Genomic DNA, 23,717 nt, shown 5'->3' with positions numbered 1-23,717 from the left:
GAAAGACTTGGGAATCATGGTTGACCACAAGATGAATATGAGCCACCAATGCAATACCGCTGCCAGCAAAGTGAACAAAACTCTGGCTTGCATCTACCAATGCATCTCAAGCAAGACCCAGAATGTCATCCTCCTGCTGTACTCAGCCTTGGTGAGGCCGCAGCTAGAGTATTGCATCCAATTCTGGGCTCCACAATTCAGAAAGGATGTGGAAAAGCTTGAAAGGATCCAGAGAAGAGCCATGCACATGATTAGAAGGCAAGAGAACAGGCCACGTGCATGATCAGAGGGAACGCACATGATTAGAAGGCAAGAGAACAGGCTTTATGAAGAGAGGCTGCGAGCTATGGGAATCTTCAGCCTGGGGAAGTGCAGGCTCATGGGTGACTTGGTGGCAGCCTATAAGTACACAAGGGGTGTGCATCGGGATCAGAGGGAACACCTGTTCACCAGACCACCACAAGGGATGACAAGGTCCAATGGTCCAAAACTCCTGCAAGACCGTTTTAGGCTGGACTTAAGGAAAAACTTCTTTACTGTCTGATCCCTCAAAGCCTGGAATAGACTCCCCCCAGAGGTGGTGCAAGCACCTACTCCGGACACTTAAGAAACATTTGGATGCTTATCTTGCTGGGATCCTTTGACCTTAGCTGACTTCCTACCCCTTAGGCAGGGGGCTGGACCTGATGATCTTACGAGGTCCCTTCCAGCCCTAATGGCTATGAATTCTATGAAGTCTAATCCCTCCACAGCTGCCATTTCATCCCGCTGATATACCTAAGGTATATCAATGACATCATTGTACTGACACATGGGAAGGAATCTCTTGAGAAATTTCACCAGGACTTACAACAACTTCTACTCCTCCATCAAGGCAACTCTGAAATACTCCACCCAGGAAATCCATTTCTTAGTAACTATGGTGAATGTAGCAGGGCACCAGGGTGCCTGCTACTAGAAGTGCTGGGATTACCCTTCAGGTGCCAGTTGCTGAGGCAACCAAAGGGAGCTAATGGCTTACACCTGCCTAGCCAGCTGAAGGAAGGAGCAGGGCCTGGCCCCTATATAAAGCATAGGCAGGGGGCCAGAGGCAGTCCCCGACAAGCAGCTAAGGATGAAGGAGCTCCCTGCCAGAAAAGAGAGAAGCCTGAATGTCAGAGCAGCATTGGTCACCACGGTGGGATAGAAAACCCGGTAGGCCTGAGCATAGTTATAGCTAGTGGCTTATGTTTAAATTGTTGCCAAGAGGCTGGTGTTTATGTTACTGTTTATGTTTGTTATTGATTACACCGGTGGTTTGAGTGAGGCTATAAGGGGATGGAGGAGGCTTCATAGGGGACTCACGGTAGTGTGAGGACCCCAGTCCCAGTGAGGGCACAGTGTTCGGGGTGTACAGACCCCAGCTCCAGAGACGGGAGGCTGAGAAACCCCAGAAGAGGGGGTAGCGGTACGGTGAGCCCTGTGAGAGGGCCGCATTGCCGAGAAGGCCCCTGTGAGAGGGCTGCGTTACAGATAGGGGGCAGCATTGTAGAGAAGGCCCCGGAGAGAGATGCAGAGAGAGACAGGGCCACGAAGGGCCCGAGTGCCAGAGGGGGTGTAGACCCAGACAGAACATCATAACTGTGAGGCTTGGGGCGTGGTATTGGGGTGGAAGGAGCCACGCATAGCCCACAAGGCTTGGATACACGGAACACCCGAAGCAGGAGAACTGTGGCCAAGTAGAAGAAAGGTAGCCTCCCTATAAAAACACATATACAATCAAAGTCATGGCGGGCGAGAATAGGAGGGTACGAGTCAGAAGCTTGGCACAGTAAAGGAGGCGACAGGGGATAGCACGGCGACCCTGACGTCACTCCTGTTACAGTGAAGATTTGTAATAGTCACATTGCCACTGCATTGTATTGGAAACCCACCAAACACCACACCTACCTTCGTACCACCAGCTTTCATCTTAAGCACACCACTAGATCCATCATCTCCAGCCAAGTTCTATGTTACAACTGTATCTGCTCTGATCTTTCTGACCAAGATGCACACTTTAAAGATCTGGACTAGAGATTCCTACAATATAATCCCAAAACTGTAGCTACACAAATCAACCAAGCCAGACTCGGACCTCCCTCCAACCTGCCACAATACCAACCTTGAGACAAAGACAACAGAGTCCCTCTGGTTGTCACTGAAATCACCCAGCTTAGACACGTGATAAATTACCTCCAAGCCCTCCTGAATACGGATGACTATCTCAAGGTAGTTGGCCATCATGGCCAAACTTGTCCTGATTTACAGACAGCTCTCTCAAGTTCAAATGGCAACAGGCTACCAACTCCTATTGTCACCAAGGCACCAGGCCTTCCACTGACCCAGTGGAAGCTGACATGCAAGCTGTACCCCCATCATCAAAACAGGTCACATCATCACAGGACCAAATAACCCAGATGATGAAACCAAGGTTCATACACATATACCTTTACCAATGTCGTATATGATGTCACCCACGTACAGTGCTCCTCTGCTGCCTACACTGGACAGATAGGACGATTCCTAAATGTAAGAATGAATGAACATCAATCTGACATTGGTTCCAGAAAGACAGACAAGCCTGTGACAAAACACTTTAAACTCCCATTGCATTGCTGTGAGCCCAGAGTAGCTGGTCTTAAGACAACAAAGTTTTAAAAATGAACTTGAATGTGAAACTGTAGAAAAACAAATCATCCACGAACTGGATTGTGTTATGTATGGTCTGAACAGGGACTACAGATTCTTATCCTATTGCCTTCTTGCCTTCTGCCTCATTTAAAAGCAAAGCCAGATAAGAAAAGCTCCACCCCCTCTCCCACATGCATACATTTTCCCTTCTAGGAAGTCTAAACCTCTAAATGTAACACTATTCAATTATTATTACTAGTGATATTTTACTAGGAAGCCAAGATTTCTGGATGTTCAGTCTGTGTCTACTCTGTGACAGTTGTAAAATACTAAGCCTTAAAATTCTAAGTTTTCCTTGGTTAAAATACTACAGAAGTTTCATGGGTTAAGAAATCAGCTATAACCTGACAACTATGAAATGCCTCTTTTATTACATCATATTACATATATTAACATCTGCAGTAGCCATCATATTGGAATAGTTTTTATATATGATACTATATAGAAGCATTTATGCATGTACAAAACTGTTTTGAAGATGACTTGCAATTGGAGGAGGAAAAGGGGTCTTGAATGATTGTTTTTTCTTTACTTCTCCGTAATACATACAGGAAGAATACGTTTTTGTCTTTGTCTTCGCCCCTGTTGTTCTCCAAGGTTTGAGGGAAAGCTGCTGCTCTCGCTAGTCGGACATACAAATTTAATCCAGATGTTATGGTGACTTAAGACCTAGTGCAAGAAAGTAAAAGTGGTGCAACAGAGATAAAGAAGGTATTCTTCATCAGATTCACTGTCTGTTATATATGTGAATAGCTTTTTAATATCAATAGTCGAGGAACACTTGAAGTTTATCTGTTAAAATTTAATACCCAGCTACCTTTTGATTAAGAGTTCACAGCATGTATGATCTGAGGTGACCATGTTCCTCCAGCAAAAAGCAGGAAGGATCACATATGCGCCCAGAATATTTCCAAGGGAAAAAAATCAGGAAGATTTTTTTTTTCTTTCAGGACTTCTTCATGCAACACAATCAAAAACATGACAAGATCTTTAAAAATGTTTTGTCTTCGATATAGTAGATGAACATCACAAAATAAATAAAATGTAGAAGTTGCAAATACAGATTTGTTAAAGCTTCTATGAAGGGAAGAAAACTCTCACCCTAGCAAAGAAAATCACTTCCCTAACACAATATTACACATTTACATTTGGAATAACGACATTATTAGTGAAAGAAACACTATTCTCTAGCTTACAGATATTTGAATACATTGGTTATAATCAGCCATGATTAATTTTATGACACTTTTGTAATAATACAATATAATAAATTCTTACATAGCCTTCTATAAACAAGTATTGTTTCTGAACAAAAAATCTTGAAGACAATCCAGTACTAAAAATATACCAGGAGTAGTCTCATTATTCAATATTTACATAAAACATTCTGATCCGTCTTCCTACCATAACATTTCATTTGACATCTTCTTTTTGACAGAGATAGCATATAAATATTTGCATTTCTTAACTGATGACAATCTCAGAACTTTCTCATCCTTCAAACAGAGTGGGCATATAGCTGCCATCATCTACTTAATACTTAATGAAAATGAAAGGCTTAACTTAAACTTGTCCTCCTAGCCCCAATAAGTAGAGGATGACCAAAGCCTTTTCAGATATTTTTATCCTTTTCAAAACCCATTCATTTTCTAACATTTTGTTTTAATTCTGTATGTTGTTGCTATCCAATAAATGCCATTTTTTTTTTATTCCTATTGAACTACTGGCCTTAATGATACTCCCATGGAATGATTTCTAAAAGCTAATTTTGCCCTCCTGTGAACAAGAACAAGTACTGTACTTAGTTTTATCAGTTTGAACTTGCCACTCTTCCTTTGAACTGTTTCCAAGCCCTTTTATTACAAAAATTGGTGAATAGAAGTTCCTATTCTACCTTTTTTCCCCATTTTTGTATTAAATTCATTATTTTCCATATTTTTGTCCCCTCTTATTCATCTGATGGAAATAGACCAAATAGGATTGGGCCTCTTTTCATGTGAAAAATTTTATTTCTCAGTTTGTCCTCATCTCCATAGCTCCTCCAAAATTGGATAGGTGATTTATTTGTTCATTTCTAGTAAACAAAGGATTTTAACAATAACAAAATAAAGTTTCAGGTTAGAACTAACTGCAAGGAGTTAGAAAACTTGGGGGGTAAAAATACAATTACTTTATTTTAGCCACTTATAAAATATAACTGAATACTATGTAGTATAAAGCTTAAGCTTCCTATATTGTATTAGTTTGGCAACTTCTGACCAAACTGCTTAGTCCAAGACATGAAGGTGAAAAATGACTCTAAAGCACCTTTTCTTTTTCCTCAGCCTAGTAAGTTAATTTGCACTTTGCATAATGGTTCCTAGGTGTGGGAGCCGAGGGTGGTCTAAGGCTATGGCCAGTAGCCCGGACCGTCAGGTGGGTATTTTCCACGATGGAATAGAGTTAGGCACAGAAGCGTATTGGTTGTATAAAGAAAGCTTTACTTACACTGCCAATGGTCGCAGTGCAGGAAGAAAACTAGCTTGAATTACAGTTGCACACAAACACACAGGGGTGAGATCTCTCTTCGAACCGAACCGAGATAAGTCGTCGGTGCGCGACTCCACGAGCGCTCAACGCGGGGGTACGTCAATATTTCCACGATGACGGGGAGTGGTTAGAGTCTGATCAGGTCCCTAAGTTCTCCTCCAAGACACACGCGGAGTTTGCTAGGCTCCACAGCGCGCTTAGAGTTCCCCACGAGATGGTTGAGGGGTCCTCCAACTTGGGCAGAAACTGCTCTGACCTTTTATACGGCTAGCAAACCAATCGCTAGCCGGCAGGTAGGAATAATTTAGAATTGACCAATAGCCGGACACAAATTTGCATACGTGTGGAGGGAACTCTTTTGCACCAAGGTTTTCTCTCTGCAGCTGAGAAATCCACCGTGCAAAGAAAGCTCCATGTGGCGGGAAAATTCCAATGTGCCGAGGCACTAAATATCATTGGGTTATGACATGCCCCCTTGCCGATGGCACAGCTGGAATTTAAACCACATGCGTGTCGTTTGAGTCGTTACGAGCTCTCTCAGCTGGTTCATAAGCTAAACGGTTAAACACAAATTCAGACAACAAAATAAGTTCGTTCTCTAAGGATCGAATCAAATAATAGCCGGCACCAACACAGAGACACATAATTATATTCATAACAAGAAATTCAACTATCAGGGTTTCAGTAGGTGTCATGGCGAAGTCACAAGTCAAGCCCTCGCTTCTCCAATGATGTTCTCTTTCTTTCTCTCGGGACTTCCCTCCACCACGCACTTTAAGTCCTGAACCTGTGAAAAGAAAAATCCTCAAAACGATAAATTAACCTATATTACAATATTTACATGGAACCGCGTGCAATAGGGCAGTCAGCTAGATTTGTCGCCACTTCCCACTTTTTCACAGCACACAATACAGGTGCTCAGGCACGGCTCCGCTTTGGATAATTTTTCTCTCGCACGCTCGCAGATACAACCGACGCGGAAGTAGATGGCAAACACCGCGGGGTTTTATCCACGTTCAGCAAGATGAAAACGTCGATGACAACGTCGAGGAGTCATCATCTGGCTTTTCTGAATACTGAAAACCTAGTTCATAGGCCAGTTGCCACTGGCCTGTGTCTCCCAGGATTCGGAGTTGTCATTTACTGAGCCCAGAATGGCTTAGGAGGAATCCAAACATGATTCGCTCTTTGGGCGTTCTCTGCGGCAACAGTTGATGATCAGATTCGCTATGGCTTGCACCCTGAGCTTCGATCGGGTATGCAGTAGATCGATGCTCCCAGTCGCTGGGTGTTTTCGACTTCATAAGGATGCACAGTCGCGAAAGCTGACGCAAAAGGTTGCTTGCAGGTTGACCAACCATTGGGTTGAGGAAAATCCGGAGGGCAACGGTGTTCTTTCCTCCACAGACCTCAACACAGGCTTTTACGCTGTTCAGATTTATTGGAACAGTTCCAGGATTTCGCAGATGGCGGTGAGGCCATGGCCCTCTCTGCTGGGATGTTAGTCCCAGTACACATGCTCTGGGGTTCCAGGAGCAGTATGAGATCCCGATTATGGCCAGCAAAAGTTGCTCCGCGCTGGCTTTCTCCGGCTGTCCGTCATGCCATGCGTGAGATTCCTGACCGACTTGTCCTGCGGCAAGTGCCGGAAGCAGAATGGGCCAATGAGCATTAAACATCACTGTATTGATGTCGGTGGCATGCCCTCCGCTCCACGAGGCCCGCCGGATCAGGAAACTTGCTTCTTCCAAGTCCAGCAAGTCAGACCCAAACTCCACAACTAGGCGTCCCATCCACACGGCTAGGGTCTCTTCAGGCTTGATCTTTGACTCCTCGTACAGTTCCTGCAACTCAGTCCAAGTACGAGCACGATAGGTGGTGGCACAAGCTGCACTCGGTGGATCAGTTGCCTGGCAGGTCACTGTCACAGGGCGAACTGCTGCTAGAGCCATTACTGATTCTGGTAGGAGGGGCGGATGCTCTCTTCCGCTCGATGCTCCCTCCCCATGGCAAGAAGGCGGGGCCGCCAGAATCGACGTCACTTCAGTGGGCAGGACCGCTGGACGGATTCTCGCTTGTTCTTTTGAAGCTCCGCCCGTCTTTTCCGGCTCCTCCGAATGGCTCCCTTCTTGCTCGGCGCCATCTTGAAATGGCGTCTCAGGATCCTCTCTCACAGCCGCATCTTTAGCCTCCTGAAAGGCTGCAAGCAGCTGCGCTTTTAAACTTGCATTTTCCCACATTAGAGTTGTCATTGTATAGAACATTACACTTAACATTTTCCCCCTGTCATACTTTGGGGCTGCCCTTTCAGCTGCGGCGCGTCCCTCTGTCTCCAAACTCTCACGGAGATCGGACGGGAGCTCGCGGCTCCTCAATCTAGACAACACTGCTTGGGAACTGAACTGGTCTTCCATCTCCTGCACATATCGCAGGCAGTGGGTATACTACTCTGGGTCGAGGGTCAGGTCTACTGCACCCGCCGGTTTCACTCGGACTGAGGATACGGTGCCCCCTTCCTCTCGGGATCTAAATAGGACCCGCTCTCCACCTATCATAAACCCAAAAGCTCCGGGATGAAGATGTGCTTCCCTCTCTTCTCCCTTCAGCGAAAAGTAGCCGCTGATGAGCCTTTCACCCGTTCCACCCGCCTGATGATAAGTGATATGCGCCTCTAGTTTTTCGGCCTCTGTTACGTGCCGTTTCCCACTGTGCCAAAGGCAGTTTCTAACTAACTCTAATTCCATCGCATCTTCCCCGCATCCTGTTCGTGACGCCATGTGGGAGCCGAGGGCGGTCTAAGGCTATGGCCAGTAGCCCGGACCGTCAGGTGGGTATTTTCCACGATGGAATAGAGTTAGGCACGGAAGCGTATTGGTTGTATAAAGAAAGCTTTACTTACACTGCCGATGGTCGCAGTGCAGGAAGAAAACTAGCTTGAATTACAGTTGCACACAAACACACAGGGGTGAGATCCCTCTTCGAACCGAACCGAGATGAGTCGTCGGTGCGCGACTCCATGAGCGCTCAACATGGGTGTACGTCAATATTTCCACAATGATGGGGAGTGGTTAGAGTCTGATCAGGTCCCTAAGTTCTCCTCCAAGACACACGCAGAGTTTGCTAGGCTCCACAGCGAGCTTAGAGTTCCCCATGAGATGGTTGAGGGGTCCTCCAACTTGGGCGGAAACTACTCTAACCTTTTATACGGCTAGCAAACCAATCGCTAGCTGCCAGGTAGGAATAATTTAAAATTGACCAATAGCGGGACACAAATTTGCATACGTGTGGCAGGAACTCTTTTGCACCGGGGTTTTCTCTCTGCAGCTGAGAAATTCACCGTGCAAAGATAGCTCCATGTGGCGGGAAAATTCCAATGTGCCAAGGCACTAAAAATCATTGGGTTATGACACTAGGGACCTTTTCCTGAGCTGAATATTGTCAAAGTGCAAAGTGTTCCAACTATACTTCCCAAAGTAGAGTGCATGGGGGCAAAGAATCAAAACTCGTGGAAGAGGTGATATCCTTTGTTAGACCAACTAGATATTTGCAAACAAATTATTTTATTTATTTGCAAGCTTTCGGCACACACACCCTTCATCAGGCACAGGAGAGACCAGGGAGTGTAAAAGTTCTCCTAAGTAGAAATGAATATTCATTTCACAGGAGAGCTGAAGGTATGGCAAAATCTCCTGTTTGGAATAGTTCATTTTGTCCAGGTTAGGCAAGCAGGATGCAGAAGCATATTTCCTTCTCTCCTGAGAAATATAATTTTTCATTTCTACCTAGGAGAACTTCTACAATCTCTACTCTCTCCAATGCCTGATGAAGGGCAAGTGTGCCTGAAACTTGCAAATAAATAAAATAATTAGTTTGCAAATATCTAGTTTGTCTAATAAAAGATATCATCTCTTCCATGAGTTTTGATTCCTTTTGCCTTTAGACCAATATGACTACAACCTTGATACCTGGGGGCAAAGAGGCACTTACATGGCACATGTGATTAAAATTTTAGGCATAAGCATCCCACCCAAATGAAAGGCTGCTGATATACAGTGGCCTTGATTTATGCTTAAAACTTTTTATCTACCTAGCTATGTAGTTCAGGAGTATGAAAAAAAAAAATGACTTGTCTCCTCAACACAGCTGAATCAGCAAAAGCTCAGATGCAGGCATTCCATCGAAAGACTCTGGTAGGTCTGACTTTGTTTAGGGAACTGGTACCAGCAATAGAACTCTACTGGTAGAGCTACTACTGTATTTTTTTCTTCTCAAACAATAAAACAGGATGAAAATGATTTTACAGGTGAAAGGTAGGAGTGCTGCTTACAGAAGAGGTAAGAAGTAAAGTCAAAACATAAGCAAAGCTCTTTAACTTGAGCATTTAGAAGTAATATACAACACTGGTAAATATCTAGCTAATAAGCTACTTTTATGTTAAATTTGAAAGAGAAATAACTGCTTCGCTAGGTGTTAGCTTAGTGGGGGGTTTCCACGTGTTTGTTCTATATACCCAGTCCAACAAAAAAGTTATCTGATAATGAAGAGCAGTTGCGTGTACAAATTATATGGTAAAAACTTGTTAAAAAAACTAGGAAAAGTAATGTATAACCAATGATAAGATACTTTTGGCACTTGAAGAATGTCACATCTCCCCCCCAAAATTTTAATCATATAATAGTTACCCTTAAGTTATCTTTCTCCATAAAATTTGTCATGGGAGGGAAAAGACAGAAAAAATAAAAACAGAAAGTCAAGTTCAGCAGTAAAATGAATTAATATGCGGGTGGTTAGATTTGTTTGGCTGGTTCTTAAGTTTTTTTAGCAAACACAAATTGCATTTGCTCAGTCACAGTACATATTTAGGTAATTTAAATCATTCAACAGTCAGTTCTGCTTTAAGCATGAGGAAAACTATTTAGGCACTAATTTAACCATGTGTAGACCCTTAATGTCATTCAGATAACATAGGAGTGCTTAGCTTAAAAATGTTAAATTGTTAACATACTAGAATTCTACATAAAACTTATGACCAAAGTTAGCTTTGTTAACCCTGACACTACTTAATCCTCTTAAATCCCTCGCTTCTTTTGGGTTGCTTTTCACTGTTAAGCCCCCTTTTGGACAGTCTCTGCTGCCACTCCCATTTTTAAACTATGCACAAATACTGTACACATAAGAGCAGTGTTACAAAATGGAGACAATTCAACCACGGTGTAATTAAGAACAAGGGAAAATGGAAAAGGAAACAAAAGAAAAGAAAAAAAAATCATCTTGGTGCTCCACTGTGGTGAGTTGTTATATCCCTCTACTTAAGAAAGGATTCTAGCTACCTCCCATACAGAAGAGGGAGATAGCAGCATTTGTTCAAATGGACAGCAAAATTTTCAAAGACTATTAGATGGTTTGGGATATGGCCCCTTTTACATTACAACTACTGCTCAAAAGAGGAGGTGAATGCCTACTGCTCCTCCCCAGAAGACGTGCACATCACCAACTTGAACAAGGTTTTCCAGAACACTTTTATAAATGTTGTGCGTCTTTTTCCTCCACACGAGGTAAATGCAGGCATCCCCAGACACTACTCGGGATCTGAAAAAGCGAAACTGGAACAAACCTTTTGGTTTTAAGATCCTTGAGGCAGGAACTTCTTGTCACCAAAGTCATAAAAGATACGCACCATATTCTTTTAACAATTTAGACTGGCAGGTTACAAGGAGGACACATACTTCTATGACTTTTAACAGCAAATTTATGTAGACTGAGCAATGTTGGGACAGGTCAAACTTCCTTAATCTCTCTATAATTTATGTAGCGATGATTGAAATTCTGACCCCGTTAGAATACTAATGAAAAGTCACAATCACCATCACTCCAGATTCTCTCTGTTTTGAGGTTTTTTTAACATTTCCTGTTCAAAGGACTTTCTGTAAATGGAAACTCCTCTTACAGAGTAGAAAAAAAGGAAAATTCTTGTGTCTTGATATAACAAAATACTTAGATTTGTCCTTTTCCCCTCCAATTTGTAATTCTACTATTTTTACATCACACCCTTTTTATACTGTGATAATACACATACTAATTTTGAAGTGTTAAATATAAAAACAAAGTTTGCTCTCAAACTACAACCACCACTGCTCTGAACCACATGCACTCACTTGCCAATGCAAAGTAACTGTAAAATGACAAAAAGTGAATGGGGTAATATTTTGCATCTATTTTACCCTTGCTTTGCACTAGACACAAAGCAGTGATAAATCAGGACCACACTAAGGCCAGATACAGATGTTACAGATAAACTAGTATAAGTGATCAGAAACCAGTTTACCCCCATAACCAAACAGAAGTCCAGTGCACATCAACTGATTTAAAAATAGAGGCACCTGGTCTAAGATAGACCTGGATTGATGTGCTTTCAGACTTAATCAGTTTAGGTTAAACTGGTCTATCAAACTTCTGTACTAGATCCCTTACCAATACAAGTTAGGCCACTGTCCGTAGGCACCCCAGGCTGCTTTGTGGTCCCGTCACAGGATGGGGTCCCCAGGGATGGCCATGACGCCCCTAGGGCTCCGTGACCATACCAATGTTGCCCAACGGGCACCCTTTATCTCGCCTGCCACATCTTGATGTACTTATAATAAATAGGGAGGCTGCCCTAGAGCGTGTACTTGGACACAGTCCTGATGGACCCCACTGAACCCTGTGGGATCTTGAACCCTTTTGGATCCTGCTCCAAAATGGATGCCTCAAGGGACACCCTCAGCCTTATAGGCTAGATGCATGGCTCCAAAACCACCCTTTTACCACACCCCAAGCCTCGCAGATGGTATTTAAACATCGTCTCTTCTGGACCCTTACTATAGCTTAGCCTCTTGTCCTCACCGGGCTCTCTGAAGCCCTGTCTCTGCACTCACAATGGCACTGGGCTCTCCTCAGCCCTATCTCTGCACCCTGCACTGGCACTGGGGGTCTGTTCACCCCCTTTGGCAGTGCACCCCTGGCGCTGGGGCCTGCTCACCCCCTTGTCACTGTGCCCTTCTCTGGCACTGGGGTCCCCACACCATAGTGGGCCCCCAGTGAGGCCTCCTCCTTCCCCAAAAGCCTCAACCCAATCCACCGATAAAACAGCAACTAAAATATAAGCCACCGGGCTATAGCATAATATAAACAGGTGAGGGTGTGCTCTGTCCTTTTTTAAAAGTTAATCGCCCCGCTCCCCCGGCACTAAGTGCTTTGTAGGCCAGGGTACCTGTTGAGCTCCTGGAGTCCCATTAGCCCTGTATGCAGCATATCAGGAAGCCACTGCGTCCCTATGCAATTCTTTCCTGGAGACTCTTAACCATGGCTGCTACCAGAGAACTAAGCCCTGCTGGTCCCTGCCCTGGGGTTTACCAGGGCCCTGTCTCTTCTGGTCAGCTGACCAAGTGCAGGTGCAGGCTAATTCCCTGTTAGCCTGCTGCCATAGTAACCTGCACCTGTGGGGCTTCTGTCTGGCTCTTAGGGCCCTCTCCCAAGGCAATTTCTGCTCTGAAAGGAGCAGGCACCTTAGTGCCCTGCGACATCCATGCTAACCACCTCTTGCAGGGAGGCACACTGGGACTCTGTTCATTCTTGGCTGCCAGCCCCGCCCCCAAGCTTTCACAGGCCAAAGCTAGCACAGAATCTCTCCCCAGCCCTGCATCCTTCCTCCAGCCAGCTGGGAACCTCAAGCAGGTGGGAGAATGGAAGCTTCTCTTGAATGGGCCCAGCTTAGGCTCTCTGAGACCCAAGACAGCACAGAATCTCTCCCAAAGCCCATCTCCTGCCTCCAGCCAGCTGTCAGCTACAGCCAGGCAGCAGGGAGGGGGATGGAGGCTTCTGCTGCATGGACCTGACAGCCAATCAGGGGTGGCACATCCACTGGGCTACGCTCAGCAGTGGGGAGCCTACTGAGAGGCATGCAGGAGCAGCCCCAGCCTGCTGGCCTCAGCCAGTGCAGGCAGCCAAAGAGAGAACATATGTTCTGTTTGCTCCCAAACTAACCTAGGGCACTTACAGTAAAGTGTGGAGCTTAGATCACTTCCCCCTCATGCTTTTTAATATCTGTACCTGGCCTGAGTCTGCGTGTAGTTCTATTTTGTTGTAAGTCTGCTGATCAGATACTCTGGGAGTGGAATCTATGTCCCATATAACTGTATCCACCACCTTACAGGTAAGATGGTACAATTTATTTATATAAATGAGCTGCAAGAGGGATACATAATTTGGAAGGAGCTGTCTGCCAAATTACTCTGTTATCAGAACGTGATGAATGGCAGCAAAGAAAATACAACAGACAAAGCTTTACCACAGAGCTTTTACCCTTTCACCCCACAAAAATGATCTTTTCTTGTTTTTCAAAATAAAGTTAAATATGTTCCTACTGTCTTTATCTATGATCTCTCTGTACTTCCCCAGAGTCTCAAAATAAATTTCAGAAACAACCAGATGGTCAGTAGGTATTAGAAAATGGGTTTTGCTAACCCAACCTGATTAGTTTAGACACAATCACTGCTGTGATATCAGTTTTGGCCATCATAAGCACCTTGGTCATTCCATAACCATCTGAAACAAAAACTGGACACAAAGTTTATGGAGAAAAATCCCTAAAACCAGGGTATTTCGCAAGCAACCCTAAACTAGATCCTTTAATATAAAGAGAAAGTATTGCATCCCATCCATTCATAGACATTTATGCTGAAACTTTCAAACTCTAACACATACATTTTATTCTATGTTTGCTTTTGCATTACAAAATTGTTTCATTCTTAGAGTAAATTCACTACAAATATAAAGAAAGTTCCTACTTATTCAGATTTCCACCCCCCACAAACCAATGGCTCTTAGAACAAATTCAAGCCTAAATAATAAAAGCAGGGAAACAAAACAAATGCATAGCTGTCACTTTAAAAAATACATTCTTAAAAGGGCTTTAGGGGTATCATTTATGAGACACAAAGAGATTTCCTTCTTTAGCAGTGTTCCAATACATTACTCTTTCGTGCTTACTCTAAGACATGAATATACTTGCCTAGAATGTCAGTGAGGTATTTATACAAAGGCAGCTCTTTAGAAACCTATTATTGTGAATACAAAACAGGAAGTACAGTAATACCACCACTATATGTTAAATAACACTTAGTATAAACTGTGCTCTTCAATTAATAAGTGCAGTGTTAACCCCTGCAGGGAAAATGAGATATGAAGTATGAAATGAAAACAATGACTCATAATAAAACCTTGAATATTTCCCAGAGTTGTATTGTAGTTTTGTTTGTTTGGTTGGTTGGTTTTTAAGCAGACTACAACTAGAGTGGAAGCTAAATGACCAGAGATTACAATTTAGGAATTAGAATAAGCTTTAAGTGATGGAAATGTGGAAGTTAAGCTATACTTGGACAAAGGTGAGCAAATCTAACCATGTCTTTGAAAATGCACATGCACAGGGCTTATAATAACAGTGAATTAAATATTTAACACTTTGCACTTCTGGACTGACTTTTATTAATTACATTTTGGTTAATTAGGCCATTATGGCCATGACACAAGTAAATTCATATATGCAGGAAATCACTTCATCAGTAACTGAAATGCAACCATGTTTGGGGTATAAAGCAGCAGCTGTGGCAACAATTTAGGACAGGAAGCAAATAAAAACATATACACTACTAAATTTTTTACCACTTGACTGGTCTGCTACAAAACAGAGCGATTAGGAAAAAAATGTAAAAACAAACAAAAAAAATCTTGCTTTATTACTCTATTAATTACTCAGCATAACAGAGCCAAGTGTGGTTCCCAACAAACAAATTACTGGTTAATAAAAAGCATATTACCCCAAAATGGGAAAGAGAATCTTGGTGCTACCAGAAATCACTGCCTAAGAAGCATGGAGTAAGCAAGCACTTTAAAATGAGCAATTTTTTTAGAACAGAAACAGGACAGGTGATAACAAAGCTCTGTATTTGACAATCCAATTTGTTTTTATTTTTTGGAGAAAAAACACCGACAGCTACTATCTATCTATCTATCTTACATATACATAAGCTTTCTTGCTAGGAAGACCCAAAATAAAATACATTCAAATCCCAGACAAGGAAGAATAAAAACTCCTCTTTTCTAAAGTTTGACAAACTTTCATTTATATACAATCTTGTAAGAATACCACTTCTGACAACTCGTAAGCCAGCCTCTTTCCCTCTCTTTCTCTACAGATGCTTACACTGTAATTTTCAAACCTTTAGGCAATCTAACAGATTGAAGTTTGGTTTGACTGCCATCTGCTGATTCTGTTTCTTCAACTCAGGGAGTCAGTCTGAGATGTGCAGACAAAGTTTAAGGAATGCTCAGGTTTCTTGTCTTATTACTTGGTGACAACAGGATTTAGGAAATTGTAATAACACAAGCATTAAGGCATCAAATCAGAAATCAACACATGGAACCAAAAGAACCCCCTCCCCCACACCAAAACCCGCCTTAAACAAGCATCCTGGTGTCTGTTGTCCTCTCCCCCCTCAATTTATAAAAACAAAACAAACACAACAAACTGTATGCATTAATGAGGGGATTATTCAGACACGCCCACAGTAAAAAATATCTACAAGACAAGAAACAGGAAACACACACAGCAAATATTTCTTAAAGAAAGAAAAATTGGATTTAATATTGTAACCAAGAACAAAGCAACCAAAGTAATTATTGAAGAACATTGCATTGAACAAGAACATTGAGGAAATGATCTTCTCACTAACTTTATCATGCTCTTAAGGATGAAATATCCACCAATTTACTTCTTGCAGAAATATTGCAAGAATATATGAATATATATTACTATATGGATGACTATATTAAAGCATATAACACATTCTGAAAAAAATATATTAAAACTTGCTTTAAAAAGAAAACCTGACATTGTGTAATCCCTTTTCCTTTGAACAGTGTTCTGTAGAATCACAGAGTCAGAAAAGCTCTCAAGAGTCATCTACTTCAACCTCCAGCACTAATACAGGATTCACTGTCCCTAAACTCTGAGACGCTTATCAAGTTTCTTCTTAACAACATGTAATGAAGTAGCCCGCAACATTTTTGGACTCAAGGCACCCTTCACTGGACTCAAAGCACCGTACCATAACTTTTGCAAATTGAGTGGCACCGAATTTCAGAAACAATATACAGGTTACAGTGCTTACTTCCTTGCAGCAGGGCCTGGCAATGGGAATGGGGGAGATCATGGAGGCTGGGAAAATCCTGAGCCTGTGCTTATTTGCTTATCTCCTCATACCTCACTTATCTCCTCACATGTCATGCACGATTCAAAAGATATGGTGGCACCCTGGTAAAGAATCACTCCTGTAATGAAAGAAGTTCCATGAGTAGTCCACCCAACCAATCAGGCTTTTAAAGAGCTTAGGACCACAAGGATAGTCAAGGCTGTAACAATATTGATTACTCCTCACATTTAATCTGCATACAGTTTTTCTATTGGCAGAATTATTGTGGTTAGGGATTTGATTTTTTCCCCCAATGAAGTGTTTTTGTTTGTTTGTTTGTTTAATACAATCCACAGTTTGGATGCAATTAAAATGGCATAAGGTTTATGCTTACCATTCAAGAACAGCTAAAGCCATACAGGGCACTTTAATTCTGGTATAACTTGAGTTCAGAAGGGGGGGGGGGAGGGAGGAGGGAGTGGGGAGGTGGAACTCATAAGGACTAGGAGAGAAATCAAATCTGTGCATAGAGGCACAGAAAAAAAGCTCCCCTTTGCTTCATTATCTTCCTAAAGCCAATATTTCTTTTTCCTAAGTTTACTTTCCTGCTCTTCCTTCTGCAAAGGCCCACTTCCTTACCCACATTGAATGTATGTAGAGGGGGAAAAGGTAATCTTACTTGTTCAGGTAGAGTACGTTAAAACCTACAACGCTATGAGTTACAAAGGATGATACCATATCATTACAGAGCTGGAGTAAGAGCATGTTCAGATCCAGGAGTCATTTTTAAAAAAAAATCTATGGCCATTAAAATTCTAATTCTGAAAATATTGAAAGACAGTAAGCACACACACAAATGTTTGCAGGACTGTAAACTAGATGAATCTATGTGTCTCAGCCGGGCTGAACCGACTCGAAGTGATTCAGAAATTACTCGTTCGTCAGGGCGGGCTGGTGAATAGAGAGGCTGACAAGGCTTAATGGTTGCAAAAAACTTTACTTACGTCGCGGGTGGCTGTGACGGAAACGGTTCGGTCGTCTGGACAACAATGTGAGTTGCTCCAGCTGGCGAGGCCAATGCCAGTAAACTTGTCCGTAATTCAAGCTGGCGGGAAAAGGGTACGTCTGGGACTGCGTTCGGCGACGGGAAGAAGGATCGATAGGTGATCAGTCTATCGATCAGCTAGCCGCAAGTCGGATCTCTAAGAGGCACTCTGCAGCGTGCTCAAAGCTCTTCGACTTGGGCAGAAGTCGCGCTAGTTTTTAAACGGCCAGCAAGCCAATTACCGGCCGCCACGTGTGAATAATTTAGCACTAGCCAATTGCAGGGCACAAATTTGCATCCGAATGGCGGGAACTCTTTGCACCATGCATTTCTGTGCTGCAAAGAGAATGCGTCCTGCAAAGACAGCTGCAAAGTGGCGGGAACTCTCTCCTGAACGCGGGTTCTTTATGCAGCAAAAACCCTCGCTGTGCAAGAGGCTCTTGTGTGTCAAGAAAATTCCATAGTGCCGAGGCACCAAACTCATTGGGTTATGACACTATGGTTTATGGAAAAAGGGGCATTTTGTAAAGGATTTGATCTTTGGCTAAAGAAGTCCCAACAAGTTTATCCAAGATCCAAAGTAAACTTACTTGGGGCCTTGGCAGACACTATATTTATGGTAGGATGAATGTCTTAATTATGCCATAAATGGTAACATGCCACCCCTTCAGCAAATTTATGGAGTAGTAAAATGGCAAACCAGTCATAAAAATATTCCACGTTTAATACAGAACACCCTTGTGGCTGGTTTGTATCATGCCTTCAAATGAACACGTGGTATGCATCCCAGAGCCAGGACTGCCCAGTGCCCAACACTTAGCTGGAGGCATGAAGCAGCTTGGACTCTGAGACAAGACTGAACTGTGCTTGATCCCCAGGACTGGGCAAGGGACAGCCCTAGGACCTAAGCCCTGGACAGCCCCATCACAAATGTTGTATTTCTTGCCACATATATCTGGCATGGCAGTATTGGCACTGGATTTATGCCCCAGATGCCTTGTTCTGTGGGGACTCAAAACCCTCAGACAACCACAACCTTTCCATGTGATTATAGGCAAATTTATTGATACACAGTGATAACTGAAAAGAATAACACAAGCCATTCTATAGCTACCAATCCTAGGGCTGTCATCAGAGTCAAGATACATCTGGCTAGGACACAAGCTTCATTACGAGGTTCCTTCTTGAATGTCAGAGGTCAGCAGCCTGAAGGTCGGAGGCCGAGGCCCACCCCCGCATAGTGAGGTGGATGAGACAGGCTGGTGGTATGCCCGCTGTCCATGTGCCTCAGGTTCCCCTCTTGGGGGGACCCCTCTCAGAGACAGGGACCCTTTGTTGCTCTAAAGTCTCTGCTTCTGTATTTTTTTTCCCTCCTGATGACTCTTCATCCATGACTATTGCTAATTGGTCTCTCTGTGGTCATCATACTGTCCACAATCTGTCCTGTCAGCATGTTCCTTTGTTTCAAGAGATAATCACATGCACACATCCTAATTTAGTCTGTTCCCCCAAAACTGGAACTTTCAGGCCTCCCACTCTTAGGTCTCGTGAGCTAGTGTCACCTTATCTCATGCTATGGAACACTGTGGTACATGCCCACAATTTCCCAGGCTGTGTATCTATCTGTTGGTCTTTTTGCTTGCCTGAGTTAGACACCCTGTCTGCCTTGAAGGCTATAAGAACTGTGTGACTGATCAGGCCTTTAGAAATCAATTAACCCTTGCTGCCACCCTGGGCCATTATTCTAATGCATATATATTCACCTACAAATCAATTCCCAAAAGCAAACCTCTAAATATCATTTTCTAGCCATCAGGCAGGACCAAATATATGTTTGGGATCGGGCATAAAATTCCTCAGATCCAAATTGCACCATTATTTTAATGTCTGCCAAGGGCCTTGTAGCAGCACTATTAGAAGGAAGATATTTACTTGAGCAAAAAATAAACTCAGAAAAACCTGGTCTCAAAACCATTTTCTGAGGGGAAAATCATTTTTGTATTCTCTCATGAGTGTAGGCATCAAGTACATGATTTATAATGGTCTTGAATGCATCATTACCTTTTCCTATTTCAGAATAGGATTTTAAGAATTTTGGAGGCATTCAAGAATATGAAAGCATACATCTCAATTTTTCTTGAAAAAAAGTGTGTCCAATCTACTCCCTTTTTCTAAATATTCAACTTGTTTCTGCTCTCTTACAACAGCAGACAAAAGTTTAGTTTGGTTCTGAAATATAATTGCTCAAGTATTATTGCTGATTTTCATATTTTTATGTTGGCATCTGCCAGTTAAAACCTATTCAGCATACACATTAGAAATATGTTTTGCTCACAAGACCTGCAAAGCCTTAGAATCTGAAATTCATACTTGTTTTTTTCCTTCTCATGGATTAATCACCATAAATATACATGCAGACTGAGCACATCTTTTGTCTTAGCTTTCTGTATTGAGTTATACCTGTACAAACTATTTCAAAGCAACAGAGTTGCACAGGTGTAACAGAGGAAAGACATTTGCCTTTCTGACAGAAACCCGAGTACAACCCAAGGGAAATCATCTCATTCTTCCACAGCTATGTTTGTTCTTCAATGGTAACAAGAGTAAAAGATTTGGGTAGGGGAGGGAAGAAGGGGGAGCATGGCAGGGGACACTAAAGTAAGCAGGTCTCATTTTGAATGTGCAAAGAAAGGACATGTATTTGGTAGGAAGATGTAAATTTTATCCTGATCATAACTATAACTTAAATGCATATTCATGCCTAGTCCTTCTATTATTCCAGTCTCCTACGCTAAATACAAACAGTACAGCTCAACAACCCTGAGGTTGAATTGATTCACTCTTCGCAGGTTAGTCTAAGCTGTGTACAATGTACCGATATGTAAGTGAATAGGCACTCAATTTTAATTGTGGAAATGCACCTGCATGCCTGCAGTAGCCCAGGCCAGAAGCTGGGGGGTGCTAGAGCATGCTTCTCTGATTGGCTGGAACAACAGCTTGGGCCTAAGCTAGGCCGCCTACCTTGTGAGGTGGGGTTTGTGGGGGAGGTGGAAAGCATCCTGGGATGCTGGGGGACTGTGAGTGAACTTGAATCTGGAGGGGATCTGAGACAGAAGTTCAATAAACTGATTTAACCTAAATCAGTTATGTCTGGTGCTACATCTGTCCAGATTCATTTTAAACCAGTTTCGGTCATTTTGAACAGGGTTTATGTGCACTGAACTTCTGTTCTGTTACAAATTTGAACTGGTTCCTGATCACTTAAACTGTTTTATGTGTAATTTCTGTCCCTAGCCCTGAGAACTAGGAGGCAAACTGATTAAATTATTAGGCAACCGGTTTAAAATGAATAAAAGGAAACACTGTATACAATGCATAACAGCTAGGGATGCAATCTACTCATGATGACCGAGGGGGCACAAAAGGAAAAGAATCACTCCCCATGCCCTGTCCCATACACATTTCCTCTAAAAGAACCACTTGCCACAGTCAGAGACAGGATACTAGACTAGATGTACACTCGATCTGGTCCACGTTTCCCCCCACCCATGCGCAGAATGGCACTGCCAGCAGAGGAGGATTACAAGGTAGCTTCTGGGGAATCACCACAGAAAGGTACTTAAATGCCAAATTAGGAATTTAAAACTTTAACACACTTTAATTTAAATGTGAGAAAATGTGGCATGCTGCTTTAAAAAATGAAGGATTTTAGTAAGCCAGAACATGCCTTAATAAAAGTGAATTAAATGGCCATTTAATAAGTGCAGTAACATGTTCCAAGGTGTGTGCGCGCCAATTACATATACCTTGTGTGCTGACTGATGAACACACATCCTGGCATGTGTTCTTGCTTACATATCTCATGTGCTTGCTTGTTAAGTAATGGAATAAGATGTCTCATACACTGGGTAACACTGTCTTTTCTTGCTCTGCAGCCCCTGCAAAAAACATTCATGGCTAAGAAAAACAAACTCCTGAAAACAAGTTCAGATATTTAGGATTTCATATGCATACTCCTCCTCCAAGGAACAATTCTGTGAGCAACTCTATTTTCTTCAGCATTATCGGACGTTACTTCTTCCACAGTTTGGAGTCAGCATCTTCCTGAAGAGATAGTACTTTTCAGAGATTCCCCTTTTTTGGTCCCATAATAAATTTCAATGAATTTTGCAGTGTAAAACTTGCTTGACAGTTATTCTCCCCACCTTCACTCATTAGTTTACAGCAAAAGGTAAACACCAGCTATCTACATACACCTAGCTCAAAGAACCCTTTTCTCATTTACACCGTGTCGGTGCTACTATAATACAAATCATAAATAAATAGGATTGCTATACATCCATTAGCCAATCACACTCTTCCAGGCCTTTAGGCAGTGATTATTACTGGACAAAATCAAGAATGTGATACCCAGTGTAGCTCTGTTCCAGGATTTCAACAATAAATATAATGTAATTGTTTTTCTTTTCATCAGTGGAAACAAACGTGTTGATTTTGTACAAGTATTTAAAACTCTTTAAACGTTTGAGAGGAAAAAGTAAAAATTATACAAAACAACAGGTTTCTGTGCCCACTGGGAACTAATTTATGAAATTCTCCACCTTCACCTACAGCTGTTTACAGGGCTTAATTTTACACAGATGCCAACACCTGGATCTGGAGCTCATCTATCATGGAAATGATTGATGCTGAGACATGGTGTGAACGTTGTCATGCTTATTGCTCGGCTCCTTTTATTTTTCAGTATCAAATGTACAATAGTGCAAACCTATCTAACCTGGAAAAAAGTACTGCATACTGCATTTTCTTTTTACATTCTAATACTATTGGAACAACGATTTGTGTGCGTTTGCCTTTACATAGTACCATGCCCTATCAGAGCTCAGACACACACATATAAGTCTCCAATATTACTTTCCATTGTGACCCAATGCAGACTCCTAGCATTTTATCTAACTTTTCCTGTCAAATACGTATCTCCTTCCTAAACCCTTCACACTGCTATGAGGGGTTGATACAATTAATAAGCCAAAATTGTATTTCTAACACTGATACTTTAAATACAATTCTGTTATATAAAAATTATGAGCCGTTGGTGCAAATAGTAACCTAAATATTTTTAAAAAATAACCAAGAGGAAGTCAGATTTTCAGAGCTAAGAACACTAGTGCTAACTTTTCACTGCTATCCATAGACTTTGGAGTGACAGCACAGCATTTGAACTGTTTATGCAGCTGACCGCTGTGACACTCTGAAAGCCAGTTCTAGGTCGGAAGTTTGGTAACCCATTCTATTAACTCGATACTGTTTTATAAACAGAGAAATAGATATAGAATTACATAAAATTTTATGATGCTCCTTAAATACATCTGATTCTAGTTTATAGTTATATCAACAAATGTCTCTCTTTCCCTTCTACTTCCAACCAAAACAAACCCAAGATTTCAGTTGCATGTTTCCTTAATATTAATCAAATTCAGATATACTAACTGCAGAATCTACCCTAAAGAGACTGTGGTATTTAAATACCTTACTAACGGACCAATTTAACCATTTCTTTTCAGAAAAAAAACTAAACAAAAAGTAAAATAAAAGCAAAAATTTTAGTTATACTTATAATGACTAGTTTCTAGGCATATCATCTCTTCCCTTCTTTAAAAAAAATAAATCAGAGGATGATCTTGGGCTATATACAAACTTTTTGTTTCTATTGGGAGAATCACACTTTTCCCAGCTTAACTCTTCACGCAGACTAGGAGGAGTGGAGCTGGAGAAAAGGCTCCAGACCCAAGGTAAGGGTCTGGAAAAGGGATGGGGGCAACTGCTCCCATCCATCCCACAGATCAGAAGGAGAAAAAAGGGGTAGCCACTAGCTGTTCTGCATCTGCTTCTTACTTTGGAGTTCCGAGAGAAGTTTTGCCCCACTACTCCCTTCACTCAGCTGCTGGGCACCAAGGAGAGGCCAGCCACCAGGTTAGTAGGGGAAAGCCCCCAGCCACTCCCCACATAGGAGTTCCAGGTAAGTGCAGCAGGTGAAGGGGACCATTGCTCTGTCACCTTGGCTCCCTGGCACCAGAAGCCAAGCAGAGGGAGCAGAGCTGCAAGTCCCCTACTTGCCTTCTCACTCCAGAGTCAAAGGAGTGAGAAGTGGGCAGAGGTCTGCTCTGATGCTCCCTCTATTCGCTTCCTAAGACCAGGACCAG

General features: G+C 42.4%; 1 protein-coding gene and 1 long non-coding RNA gene across 9 annotated transcripts in view; one reads left to right on the top strand and one right to left on the bottom strand.

The window, feature by feature from the left end:
- Positions 1-21,694, top strand: part of LOC109284905 (uncharacterized) — a 58,671-nt gene extending 36,977 nt beyond the window's left edge. For both annotated transcript variants that reach the window (XR_002092525.2, XR_009459838.1), the window contains exons 3-4: positions 3,264-3,423; positions 21,450-21,694. This is a non-coding gene — a long non-coding RNA (uncharacterized LOC109284905). The remainder of the gene's footprint in view (positions 1-3,263; positions 3,424-21,449) is intronic.
- The window catches only part of AFG2A (AFG2 AAA ATPase homolog A), a 327,870-nt gene that overhangs the window by 166,897 nt on the left and 137,256 nt on the right, over positions 1-23,717 (bottom strand). Inside the window, exons 15-16 of one of the 7 annotated variants that reach the window (XM_059722087.1) lie at positions 17,474-17,574; positions 15,894-16,608 (exon numbers count right to left, since the gene is read on the bottom strand). The exons of 5 other annotated variants lie outside the window; for them this stretch is intronic. In XM_059722087.1, the coding sequence (XP_059578070.1) occupies positions 16,572-16,608; positions 17,474-17,574 (138 nt within the window). In that variant the 3' untranslated portion in view covers positions 15,894-16,571. Of the gene's footprint in view, positions 1-3,087; positions 3,382-15,893; positions 16,609-17,473; positions 17,575-23,717 lie in introns of those variants that run through there. One more of the 7 variants, XM_059722086.1, reaches the window with a different exon arrangement.

This window comes from Alligator mississippiensis, chromosome 2 (genome assembly GCF_030867095.1).
Source record: "Alligator mississippiensis isolate rAllMis1 chromosome 2, rAllMis1, whole genome shotgun sequence".
In the NCBI taxonomy this organism is placed as follows: Eukaryota; Metazoa; Chordata; order Crocodylia; family Alligatoridae; genus Alligator; species Alligator mississippiensis.
This window is presented reverse-complemented; position numbering and strand designations above follow the sequence as displayed.